The 13,407-nt window shown below is 34.6% G+C and overlaps 2 protein-coding genes across 6 annotated transcripts; one reads left to right on the top strand and one right to left on the bottom strand.

Moving 5' to 3' along the window:
• The first annotated feature begins 701 nt into the window (after positions 1-701).
• Positions 702-1,724, top strand: LOC110662126 (probable calcium-binding protein CML15). The gene has a single exon (XM_021821009.2). The coding sequence runs from the start codon at positions 958-960 to the stop codon at positions 1,453-1,455; it is 498 nt and encodes a 165-aa protein (XP_021676701.2). The 5' UTR covers positions 702-957; the 3' UTR covers positions 1,456-1,724.
• A 349-nt stretch (positions 1,725-2,073) lies between these two features.
• Positions 2,074-13,186, bottom strand: LOC110662132 (putative phospholipid-transporting ATPase 9). 5 transcript variants are annotated; one of them, XM_021821016.2, is made up of 12 exons: positions 12,881-13,179; positions 11,569-12,147; positions 9,628-10,979; positions 9,226-9,336; positions 8,526-8,802; positions 8,069-8,157; positions 7,880-7,988; positions 6,762-6,971; positions 3,714-3,839; positions 3,504-3,602; positions 3,099-3,290; positions 2,074-2,977 (listed from the first exon to the last, which is right to left on the bottom strand). In XM_021821016.2, exons 2-12 carry the CDS (start codon positions 11,959-11,961, stop codon positions 2,375-2,377), a joined length of 3,561 nt encoding a protein of 1,186 aa, XP_021676708.2. In that variant the 5' UTR covers positions 11,962-12,147; positions 12,881-13,179; the 3' UTR covers positions 2,074-2,374. The 5 variants fall into 5 exon arrangements, with proteins under 5 accessions (XP_021676708.2, XP_058009930.1, XP_021676707.2 ...); XM_058153947.1 differs by lacking the exon at positions 12,881-13,179 and adding an exon at positions 12,561-12,715; XM_021821015.2 differs by lacking the exon at positions 12,881-13,179 and adding an exon at positions 12,446-12,610.
• Positions 13,187-13,407: the final 221 nt, after the last annotated feature.

Genomic DNA, 13,407 nt, shown 5'->3' with positions numbered 1-13,407 from the left:
GCATTTCTCTTTTCATTATAGACCCCCGCATGCGAAAACTTACTAGAAACAAGCACATACCACTTTACCTTATACTGAAATATTCAACTAATAAATGATGGTGGCCAAGATTCGAATTCTGGATCTTTTCATTTGAGAGACTTTGATACCATACTAAGAAATCACTAAATCTAAAGTTTAAACTTGCAAATAAAGTTCCACAAATAGTTTTATCTCTTTATTAATGGTCCCCCAAGCACTATAGCTCTCTATTTGGTATATCTAATATTATTGTTGAAACTATTATTAAGAAAAATAATTTCTTAAAGACATTAATTAAAGGTATTAAAATTTAATCAAAAATAAATTTGATATGTTATAACTATAATATATAATACAAAAATAATAAAATATTTTTTTAATTTATTTTTATTAATATTTAAAATTAAACTTTTTCTTAAAAAAAATTAACAATTCTGAAAGTAAATGCTAAATGGGATCTGATGATTGTGTCAATTTAAGATATCAATCAAATCTGATAATTTAATTGACAATTATACAAACTGGGTTTAATTGATAATTATATAAATTTTAATTAAAAAAATATCAAATTTTAGAATTTTTTTACAATTAACCTATAAATAAATGAATAATCTGTTAAAATAAATAAATAAATAAATACCCACCAAACATGCAGAGCCCAAATTTAAGCTCGTCTTCCTAGCAAACCATAACAGAAAACACCTCCTCTCCGCAATTCTCCCCTCCAAAACCAAAACCACCAATCAATATCAATTTTCGTCTCCCCACCGCGGCTCAAACCGCCGCGGTACCACCACCACCGCCAGAACAGCAACACCATTTGCTATCATTATTACCATTATCCATATAATAATATCATTACCATTGTCTTATGATTATTATTATTTGGTTTTTGGGCACGGTGAGATTGTGTTAGGAACATATAACACATTGAACATGAACATGGCGGCAACAGCAGCAATTTGCATCGAACAATTCAACCAATTAAAGGACATTTTCGCTCGATTCGACATGGATTCCGATGGTAGCCTCACAATTTTAGAGCTTGCAGCCTTGTTAAGGTCCCTCGGACTTAAACCTTCCGGTGACCAAATTCATGTGCTCTTAGCTAACATGGATTCTAATGGCAATGGATTCATAGAATTTGATGAATTGGTCAAAGCAATTTTACCTGATATGAATGAAGACATGTTTGTAAATCAAGAACAACTTTTAGATGTTTTTCAAATGTTCGATCGTGACGGTAATGGCTACATTAGCGCTGCAGAGCTTGCTGGGTCCATGGCGAAAATGGGTCAGCCATTAACATATACGGAGCTTACAGAGATGATCAAGGAGGCAGATACAGATGGTGATGGTGTCATTAGCTTCAATGAATTTACTTCTGTAATGGCAAAGTCTGCCATGGAATTCTTAGGCCTGGCTTTGTCATAACAGATTGATGGTATGTTGTTTTTGGGCAATCAATCAATCATTATCATTATTAATTGATGTCATTAATTTTCTTACTAATCTTAGATTTTAGGGGTTAATAGACTTGTTCATATAGGCATCTGTTGGTGGGGGAGATTCTTTAATTGTTAGGTGCAATGTGCATAATTGGGAATAGAGAAGAGGGGGGAATTGAAATAAGCAACCATTGTAGCTTGAATTGAGCAACAATTGTTCTCTATCATTACTGTGTGTTGGTAAAGAAATTTTATGAACCCTTTTTTAAACTCTCTCTCTCTCTCTTCTCTCTCTCTGATGCTTGTGATTATGCTTGTGGATGTGATTATGGCATCTGGGTTTCTGAATGTCTTTTGATTGTTCACCTCCCTTGTTGTTGAGGCTCATTTTCTTGATCTGAATTAGGCCTATATTTTCAAGACACAATTTGGATGATCAAGACATATGGTAAATGCAAGATCACATCTACACAGCTTTTGAGATGGAATAAAATGATGCATCTAAAGACTCTGAAATGATATTTTCTTTTCAAGTGCTCATGAAAGAAACAGAAGGAAAGTACCCTTTTTCTACTTCAGTTTTTGAAAATGATGAATACATAAATTAATCTGCTTAAAAGCTCATAGAGATCTGATTATTGAACTATTATTGATGAGTTACAGAGGAGACAGAGGCAATGCCACTGATATTCCTGTAAACAAGAATTTCTAAACTAGAAAGATGTACTATTGTACATTTCTTGAACTTAAAACTACCGAAACATTGAATTGTAGTTTTGGAGCTTCTTCAAACGAATGAGAAAAAAAATCTCATATGTACAGTCAGAAGAAGCCTTCCTTAGCAAACAAAATCTACAAGCATAATGTGAATGGAATCTATGCAAAATGTTTCATCAATGTCCCTATCATCTCTCGTGTTCTGAAAAACGGGCTGTAAAACCTACGGTTGTTGGCCGTAATGATCTCTGTCGTACCATATGACAGTATTCGGGGTCTTCTGTTTGTCCATCGCTTCTCATCCACTGTATCATCTGATGATACAAGGGGAAAAACCTCATCTGGATGGCTGAGTATGTGAAATAAGGGAGAAGCGAAGAGATCAATACAAAGACTGTGATGAGCCAATAAGATGGAGCTGGTGCACAAGCTTCAATGAAAACCTTATAGGCAGTAGTTGATATGTTAGGGTCCATTGCTCCATATGCCAAGAGGAATATATACCAGAATATAATGCCTCCCCAGATGAAGAGATGCTGTATGTAAGTGAAATAGCTGATGGATAGTGCCATCTGGCAGTTAACCACCCACACGACGCATGTGTACATGGTGGCTCCGAGGATCTCTAGGCCGGCAACTTTCCCACCTTTGTTAAAAGCTTGATGTTCCATTGCAGAGATGGAGAAGAAGAAGATTAAGATTGCACTCAACACCCCATTAAACGCCCAGCCAAAGATTCTACGCCAGCTAAATAGGACATTTTGGACACCTTCTTGGTATAATAGTGGGAACTGTAAACAGTAAAAGAACAAACTATCACAACTTTGCTATTTACTAATAGGTTTAAGAACCAAGTAAATTCTGCAAATTGAATGGAAGACAAAAAAAAAAGCATTAGAATGTGGGATATACCTTCAGGCAAAAGCGTGCAGATACATCCTGGTCAAATACTCCTAAGGCAATCACAGGAAGTGATGTGAAGAAGACGTTATAAAGAGATAAAAACCAATCGTTATATGCAGGTTGGCCTGAGAATGATGCATATGCCTCATAGAAGAAGAGAGTGAAGCCAAATGCAATATTCTTGTAAAAGAAATAGCATATCTGCCAAACAGCAAAATGAATGTGTCACACAATCAAATTCCTTTGTTAGGCTGGTTTAATTTAAAGCAGTGTTTTTCAGGCTTTTAATTATATACTTTCTGATCAACCTCAATAAAACAGAAAACAGAAGCATATAATTTTGGTTTAAAGGAAAATGAAAGGGATCTGGCATTATAAAACTGATTGTTTCACATGTTCAAGATAAAATAGTACCATTGATGAGATTCTTCTGTAACACCAATGTCCATGAACGAGTAGCAAGCGCTCCAAATATTGGAATTGTGCAATTGCAAAATCACTTGACATGACTGCCTGAAGTTTTGGAAAGTCCCCAAAGTGGAGAACTCAGAATATATATAAAGCAAAACTGATTAACAAATTGTAATTACAGGTAAAACAGAGAATAATCTGTTTACCACATACCTGCATTCCTTCAACACCACTAATACCAACACCAATATCCGCTTCCTGAAGCATTCCAACATCATTTGCTCCATCACCAATTGCTAACGTTGTATTACCTGTTTTTGTTTTAACTAATCGTGTAACCTGAATTTTTTAAAATACACCATTTAGTTGAGTTTGTATTTTAAGTTGCCAGAACCAAGCAAGTGTTAGGATTAGTATTTCTCTTGTTCTTCTCCACTTCTAGATATATTTAATGAAATAAACTCTTTGACATAGGTTAATCACATAATTTCCTTCATCATCATTTTTGAACAATTAAAGAGGAGAAGATTAGAAAAGAAATACAAATAACTGGCAACTTTTCTTTTACCAATGGATGATCTGATCTCAAATAATGGTACCTTGGTCAAGACTCACTATATAAAATTGGGATACCAGTACCAAATAGTAGGGGTGGACAAGTAAAACCAAAAAACCAATTATCTCATTCAAAATCAAAAAACTAATATGGTCAGATCGACTTAGGATCTAAGTTCTTAAAATTTTTGGATTTTTTGATCAAGTTAGGAACTTAAATTTAAAGATCCGTTGGATATCTGATCGATCCGAATATTTTACATATATTTATATAAATATGTATTTATATTTGTATTAAAACCTTATATATAACACTTCGAACTAAAGTCATAATTCACTAATTTAACTTGTTTATTTAGTATCAAATGAAAATTTAATTATTAATTAATTCTAAGTAAACTTTAGTTATTAGTAATAATTGTAACCATATTATTTTTATTTTTATATTTTTTTATACGTTTATACTTTCTCCAGAAGATTATACTTTCTCCATATTTTCAAGCAACTTAAGTCAACTTAGTGAAGCATCCTTATAGTTGCCAATAGACTGATAGAAATTTTACACATGACATTTTGATGATTAGATACTAAGGATTCATTAATCATTGAATTGTTATTGGAGAAAACATTTGTTATTATTATTTGCTAATTATAACTAGAGACTTACGAGAAAAGAAATGTCAAGATCTCAATCAAGTTAGGTGCATTAAGGACAAAAAAGGAAAAATGTTGGTAAAAGATGAGGACATTAAAGAAAGATGAAGAAATTATTTTGATGATCTCTTTAATAATAGTCAAAATGATAATAGCATGAATATAGACTATAGAGTAATAGAAAAAAATGTGAATTATAGTCGAAAGATTAGATCTTTAGAAGTAAATGAAGCACTTAAGAGAATGAAAGTGGATAAAGCCTGTGGACCCGATGGAATATCAATTGAATTATGGAAGTGTTTGGGAGATATGGAAGTGGCAAGGTTAACTAAATTATTTAATAAGATTCTCAACTCAAAGAAAATGCCTGATGAACGGAGGAGGAGTATTTTAGTATCTATTTTTAAAAATAAGGAAGACATACAGAGTTGTTCAAACAGTGTAATTAAACTCATGAACCATACTATGAAGTTGTGGGAGAGAGTTGTGGAACATAGACTACGTCATGATACTTCTATCTCTTCCAATCAATTTGGCTTCATGCCCGGTCGTTTAACTATGGAAGCGATCTTTCTCATTAGAAGCTTAATGGAGACATTTAGAGATGTGAAGAAAGATCTACACATGGTTTTATCAATTTGGAGAAGGCTTATGATAGTATTCCAAGAGATGTCTTATGTAGAGTGTTAGAACAAAAGAGGGTATCTATTAGGTACATACCAGTGTTAAAAGATATGTATGAAGGAGCAACTACTATTGTGCGCACAGTGAGAGGGGATATATGAAATTTTCCTATCTCAGTTGAATCACACCAAGGTTCAGCTGTAAGCCCTTACCTTTTTACTTTAGTTTTAGATGAATTGAAAAACACATACAAAAGAGTATCCCTTGGTACATGATGTTTGCAGATGATATAATTCTGATAGATGAGACGCGAGAAGGAGTTAATAAAAAGCTAGAACTTTGAAGAAGTACTCTAGAGTCAAAGGGCTTTAAGTTAAGTAGAACGAAGACAGAATACATGCATTGCAAGTTCAGTGAAGATTGAACTGGTGATAAGGAAGGAGTTAGTTTGGATGGAGTGGTACTGTCCCAAAGTAATCACTTTAAATATTTCGGCTCAATCCTTCAAGTAGATGGTGGATGTGAGGAGGATGTTAGTCATAGGATTAAAGCCGGATGGTTGAAGTGAAGACGTGCCACTGGAGTTTTATGTAATCGCAAGATTTCCAATAAGTTGAAAGGAAAATTTTACCGTACAGCCATACGACCGGTCATATTATATGGTAGTGAGTGTTGGACACTAAAGGAGTCGTATGTATCTAAGATAAGAGTTGCAGATATGAGAATGTTAAGGTGGATGAGTGGCCATACTAGACTAGATAAAGTCCATAATGAGAGTATTAGAGAAAAGGTAGAAGTGATGCCAATTGAGGATAAGTTGAGAGAAGGGAGATTGAGGTGGTTTGGTCATGTGAAGCGCAGACATACGGAGGTTCCAGTTAAACAAGTAGAGCACATTAAGTTAAAGGATAGAAAGAAAAGAAGGGGTAGACCTAAACTGACTTGAAGAAGAGTAGTACAACATGACCTATAAGTATTACACATTTCCGAGGATTTAACCCAAAATCGTTTAGAGTGGAAAAAGAGAATCTATATAGCTGACCCCAAATTTTTGAGATAAAGACTTAATTGAGTTGAGTTGAGTTTTTATAATTGGAGACTTACAATTATTTTCTTTAAAAAGTTAAAGTATTATTATCATTATTTGTTATTCAAATAAATGATAGTTTTTATAATTGTTATTGTAGATTTTTTTTTTAATTTTAGTTTTTATCATTTTATCAGTAGGTCAGATTTGTTATATGAAAACTAAATTATAATAATAAAAACAAAATCCGAGAATATTAGGAAAACATAATTGCTATAGTCGATTATCCAATTAAATGGTTAACCCCATCCTACCAAATAGCACTTGTGATACAGCACTTTTTATTTGCCAACTTTTCATTGAGGAAAAAAGAACTTGTGAAAAAAGTTAATGCAACTTACAAGAGCTTTCTGTTTAGGAGATGAGCGGCAGCAAATGACAGATGCACATCCAATGGCAAGCTCTAGAAACTTGTTCTTGACATCATCCTGAAGAGCATAAGCGAGTGAATACCCATCAATGATCAACGCTAATGCCTCAGGACTTTCACTTGATGCAGTAAGCAATGCCTTCCCCTCGCTTATCTGACGGAGGATACTTGCCTTGGAAGCCTACAGAGTCAACAAGATCTTGTCAAGCATCCTGTAGATAATTTGGTTGTTCCACAACATTTTCTCTACTGTTTAAACCTAGGTCCACGCCATTTTGTTTGACGGTCACTCTGTTTAACATCTTATATGTCTTTCAGAAGAGCAACAATAAAGGTGTTCTGCTGACATTTGATGCAAATGACAAACTGATTGAATCTTTAGCAAATGATTAATGTTGCTCCAAGGAGTCCTCATCTACCAACACCATTAATTTTGAACATTTTATACCAAGAAAATCAGAATAATTCAGCTCAGTCTGAATCTTGAGCATCTCTAAGTATGATATGCATTCATGGAGAGGGACCCTTTTTGGTTAACCGTATGAACTGGATGGATCAGACTCAGAATCGATTTCAAGGTAAATGGGTGGGGATTCAATTAGACTCTGGAAAATGTTCATTGTCCAACAACAATAGTTTGACAAAGAGTGAAACAGCACAGCTGGAAATAATCTGATTAATAAAACTTAGAAGCTCTGGTTGCAATTGTTATATTGAAAAAAAAAATCTTCAGATTGCATTTTGCACAAAGAATGATGGGTTTCTAGACAACCATATAATGCAAAATGTTCATTCACAACAGGAATTCCTACAACCTTTTAACTAAATCCATTGGCATTGTAAACAATATTTTTGAGCTGATGTATAAAATACTTCATGTATGCTTGGTGAAACCCATCCTGAGCTTGTGGTTGTATTATTTACATCCGAGTCAGTGTATTAAATATTGAGGTGTTATGATACCTTCTTCTTCCTACCATTCTCAAAAATTTTTATTAAAATGTTGCTTCTTTTTAACAAATAATGAGCTTTCTACTAGTCTAATGCCACAGAAAGAGCAAACAGGACAGAAATTAAAAATTAAATTACCGCAGCAGCAGCAGCCTTGTCCTCCATTTTCTGTAGGCCTTTGTTTTCTGGAGCCTCTGAGCTGATTATTACTTGTTTCATTCCTTGTCTAAGTAAACTACAGGCAAAGCTGCAAGATTCAGCATAAAGTCAGAACTAGCACTGAAATTCAACATATACTAACATGGAATTGACATCCAATGATCATACCCAATGTTAATAGCTGTCTCCATCTTATCTCCAGTCAAAACCCATATTTTAATTCCAGCTTGAGCAAGCTTGTCAATACATTCAGGAACCTGTCCAGAATAAAGGAAAGAAATTCATTTTCAAATGCTGCAATTAATCTCCAAAGAATTTGTGGACTTATTGAAATGTGAAGGGGAAACTTAAAAGAGTCTTCTTGTTCCTTTTGCTTGAGGCAGTTTCAAACATGATAAGTTTTCATGGCATGCAGAATAAATTTATGTGGTAGAAAGGAAATAGTGATTTCTATGATTTGAAAAGAAAGTGATGTTAGTTTGACTTTTTGTTATTAGCTTTGCTGATAACTAAGGTTCCTTTGATAATGAAATCCCAAATAATTTATTATATGGAATATGAAAGAACTTGATTTTCCAGAGTCATACTGAATGCTCAATTTTTTTTCCCTTTTCTTAAAACTCACCCCATTTTGAAGTTTGTCTTCAACTGCTGTAGCGCCAAGAAGAATCAAATCCCTCTCAATCTTTGCCGCCACTTCCTCAATCATTTCCTCACGCTCTGAACTTACTGAGTTCTTGGCATCAGTAAACTCCTGATTGAATTCACTGTACTCTTCCTCATCAAGTTCACGATATGCAAGTACCAAAGTCCTCAAACCAGCATCAGCATACTCATTAATGTGCTCTTTGGTTTGCTCTTGAAATTCTCGTCCATTCTTTGCAAGTCTTTCAAACATGACACTGATCATCAAAGAAAAGCTAAGTTACAAATTATAGCAGAAGTGAAAAATAACATTTTTGAAATCACCAAGCAACGTAAGGTTTGCGATATGCTATGACCTTCCCTTGCTATTAACAGGAAAGGTATCATATGCCTGTTTAAGCAACGATATGGAGTAAGGTATCTGGTTATTACTCCGTGGACATTTTGTTTATCATCTAGAAAATTCTCTACAAAGGAATCAGAGAAGAATTCATAAATCTCATGAGTTATGCAGCATATGTGAACAGTCAGCAATATTAAGCATAGTGAGAGCATTCATTTAGTGATTTCCTTCACACCAGTACAGAAACACTACTCCTTTATTCTGAATCAAGTATGTAGGATGGCCAACTTATACCAAGTAGTCATATAAGCTTGAGGTGGTGTGTCATATAACTAACCTGTCAGCGCCTTTACTAAGTAGTAGAAGCTTTCCCTCCTCATTCCTTACAATTACTGACATCCGCTTTCTAGAGCTACTAAACTCAATAATATGCAAAAGTTGATAATTCCTGCAGAATAAGGGTGGAAAAAAGTTGACTTAGTTGAGGGAAGAATAATATACTACTTAAACAGATAAACAAAATGAGCAAATAACTGGAAAGTTTAATGGCTAAACTTAAAACAGGTGGTTGTCTATGAACAAAGGAAATGTCTGAATCATGCAATGTTATACCTCATATTCAGATCTTCTGTTTCTAGAACATGTTGCAAATTTATTGAATAGAATCTCTGTATACAGGCTAGCCCTTTCTAAATAGCTATTTAAATCCTGAAAGAACATCTAAGGATAAGAAACCAACCTTTCAACTGTCCTGCCAGCCACTGGATCTAACTCATGGAGTGAGATGCTAGTTTGTGTCCTTCCATAAAATTCAAATCCAAGCTCTCTTGCTGCAATTAAAAATGCTGCCTCATCTGGTGATTCAGCTTCATAAGTTACTTTTCCAGTTTCTTCATCAATTTCAGGTATTGCAGTGTGGCAGATAGCCAGCAATCTTACAAACTTTTGGATTACATCCGCACGAGGTTCATTTACCCAATGACCATCAGTAATCCTTCCATCCACAAAATTGAACCCTTTTATGGATGGTTTTTGTTCAGTTTGTTCCTCAACATGGGCCTCTTCTTGTATTACCTCTTGAGGTAAAGGTGACCCTTTCCTCTTAGCCATAGCTCTCCCAACTTCAGTTACTCCACGACCATAGGAGGTCCCAGCCACAGAAAACTTGATAAATTCCATTGAGTTGCAAGTCAATGTTCCTGTTTTATCAGAAAGTATAGTGTCAACTTGGCCAAGTTCTTCATTCAAATTTGACGTCCTTGCTTGTGCTGGCTTATCAGCTTCCTCATAGTACATATGCAGATCTTGGTTGATGAAAATGCTCTGAAGAACTTTGACAATTTCAATTGATACATACAAGGAAATTGGAATCAAATAGCTATACAACATAAGGGCAGTCAAAAAATGTAAAACCGCTGCAGCTGGTGCTCTCTTTGGGTCATAATATACTGTAGTGTCATCTGGCCTGAGATACCATCTTTTCATCCTCCCATTATCAAGATCTTCCCTTGTTGCAATTCCAAAAAAAAGTGATCCGATAAAAGACATTAAAACCAAGATAAAGAACAAGAAATAGATAATCTTGTCCATTCTTCTCTCAATTTTGCTTCTTTTGGAAGGGGGTGCAGTTGAATTCTGCATAACCTTAGTGTCATGACCTGTGAAAATAACCACCCCATAAATATAATCTGTGTTTCGTAACTTTGAGTCCCTAAGCAGAAGTTGCAGAGGTGAAAGAGGGTGCTGTTGCTCTCTAAGCTCCAAATTGCCAATGAAAGAGTACAAGTTTGCATTTGGATCTTCACATCTTATTAAAGCCTTGAAATCTTGAAAGCTAGAGTCATCATGAAGATTTGAAGTTTCATGCAGTGCTTGTTTCAGTTTCAAATTGGTTTCTCCATCAAGGTTCATGGTCTCAACATAGCAAATTGCTTCATCATAACTTGAGGAAAGTAAGATAATATCAGCAGGAAAAAACTCATCCTTTTCCACCTTTACTATGTCTCCAACTTTCAAATTCATCCATTTAGTATGATGAAAAACACCATCACCAATACATACTTTTACCTTACGGTTGTTCACTTCAATATCCTGATAACATATTAATAGACTAGATTATGTATCCAGTGTAAGTACTAACAAGTTCAATCAAATAACAGTGCACATATGGACATTGCAGTTGAAAAAGAGATAAAAGTAAAGAGGTCTGAAACCAATACTAATAATGAGATGTCAGTTATAATAAGAGATGTCAAGTGAACAGAGAAAATATGGCCAATGATTAGATGTTGGAAATGAAACATCACACTGCTTGAAAAGATTCAATCTAAATGAGATATCAGCTATTATCTAAATCAAGCCATGCATGTGAACATTAAATTGTGGGAAACTAAGAGACTAAAAAAAACAACTAAATAGCTAAATCTAGCCATTTGAAAATAATAAACTCTTCAATGTAGATCAAGAACCAACTGCACTGAAAAGAATCAAAAATTCGAAAAAAAAGAAGCAGCCCTCCCAGGCATTCATCATTCTTCAAATTTCTGTCAAAGAATAATGCCTCAGATTTGACCCAGGCAACTATCTTAGAACACAATTATTGTGATGTAATCTAGATATGACCACATAAAAGACAAGAAAACTGCATTCAATCTAGAATAGGTAACATGAAGAAGCCTACCTGCCTTTTCCTCCTCCAATCTTCAATCAACTCTTTCCCCATTGTAGCTCCAATAACAACAACAAGAGGAACAACATTACTAACAGCTGTGTAGGGAGACAGTGGAGTGAAAGACAATATTGCACAGATAAGGAAATAAAAATTGGCGACCCGCCTGAATTGCTCAAATAATGACTTTGGGAAAAATGTTGCAAGCGTATACTTGGTAGTTCTAACATAGTTTCTGCCATAATTGAGCACTCCAGCCTCAAAGCATTCAGGGTCATTGCAATAGATTACCCTTGAGAAGCCAGGTCCTCCAATCAGTGAAAGGTCGCTTTCCAAAGATGCCTTTCCACATGGGAAGGCATGGATTCTGCTAAAATGCTGCTTCTTTCTTCTACCTCCAGCCATTCTATGCAATTGAAAGCTGTTTTTCCAAACTGCTCACTGCTCAAACACATAAACCTCACCAACTGGAACTAATTTGCTTCTCAGAGAGCAGAGAGTTGTCTGCTAGAATCTTGGCCTTTCAAGTAAATTTCTACACCCAATATATTAAAGAACCAGATTTTAACGTTGCAGCTGACAACCTAATTCCTGATCATCAACCAAACCAGAAATATGTCATAAAAATAATTTAGAAAGATAATAAATAACAAAAAAAAAAAACCCAAAAACTATGAGATGAAAAGGATATTTCTAATAGCAAATACCCCCAAGAACAGAACTAGACCAACAGAAAATAGTATTAAATCTGGAAAGAAATATTAGACAAGAATAAAATGGAACGAAAAGGAAGTACTGGGGTCGAGAATAGAAAAAATAAACAAATAAATAAAATCTGAGTCTAGAAGAACAAAATAAAATAACTAAAAACCCACGAAAAAAAAAACACCTTTTAATCCAAAAGAACTAAGGAAAATCAGCGAAGTATTCCTGGACACACGTCCAGATCCCCATAGAAGAAGACAAAAAGAGGCAAAGCAAAGCAATTTTTGTTTTCATGGAACCTTTTTTGTTTGAAAGCAGAGAAGCAAGCCTGCCAACTCTTGCTTTGACAAGTAGCTGTAGAAGCAACAAAACCGTAAACTAAAACGTGTATTTGCGTTGCTCATCTACTTCATCACCAACCAAAGAAGGGGGAAAAAACAAGAAAAAGAATAGGAAGCCACTTGAAATTATGCAAAATAAAACAAAATTAGAAAGTTCCTCAGCTTTTTCATTAACTAGTAACAAAAGGGTATGAAAAAAAGAAAAAGAAAAAAGAAAACAGCAAACAAGTAGGAAGCATAAAAGGGAAAAATTGGAGTAGGGAGCAAGGATTATACACATTGTAGAAGTTGAAAAGCTGTAACAGAGAGAGTTACAGAGAATAACGGAATTCTTGCATGATTAGCAATTGTAAGTCAAGTGGGATTTCTCCAATTTTCTTGTTTCTTGAATACCAATTAACAAGTAGAAAGAAGAATAGATTTTGAGTTCCATATGATGTAGAAGTTAGGAAACTAGGCGATCTAGGTGAGCTAATGGGTAGCACTACATAAGCCAACACGCGAATGCAGAGGCCTGAGGCAGAGAATAGTTGCATATAAATATTGAGAATTGCCAGCAAACTGAAACACATGAGAAAAAAAAAAAAAAGAAGGTTAGATTTTTGAAAGACAGTTAAATCTGAATACAAATCTAGGCAGAACAGAGGCAGCTGCTCCTGCTTTCAAGGGTCAAACCATCACCAAACACTGTCTTACGTGGCCCCTTTTTTTGTCATTATTGTTTTTACCATTTGATAAATGAAAAATCAATTCATCATAAAAAAATAATAATAATAATTTTTTGAAATTATTTAATTTCTTGATG

The sequence above is a fragment of the Hevea brasiliensis genome, chromosome 9 (assembly GCF_030052815.1).
Source record: "Hevea brasiliensis isolate MT/VB/25A 57/8 chromosome 9, ASM3005281v1, whole genome shotgun sequence".
Taxonomy (NCBI): Eukaryota; Viridiplantae; Streptophyta; class Magnoliopsida; order Malpighiales; family Euphorbiaceae; genus Hevea; species Hevea brasiliensis.
This window is presented reverse-complemented; position numbering and strand designations above follow the sequence as displayed.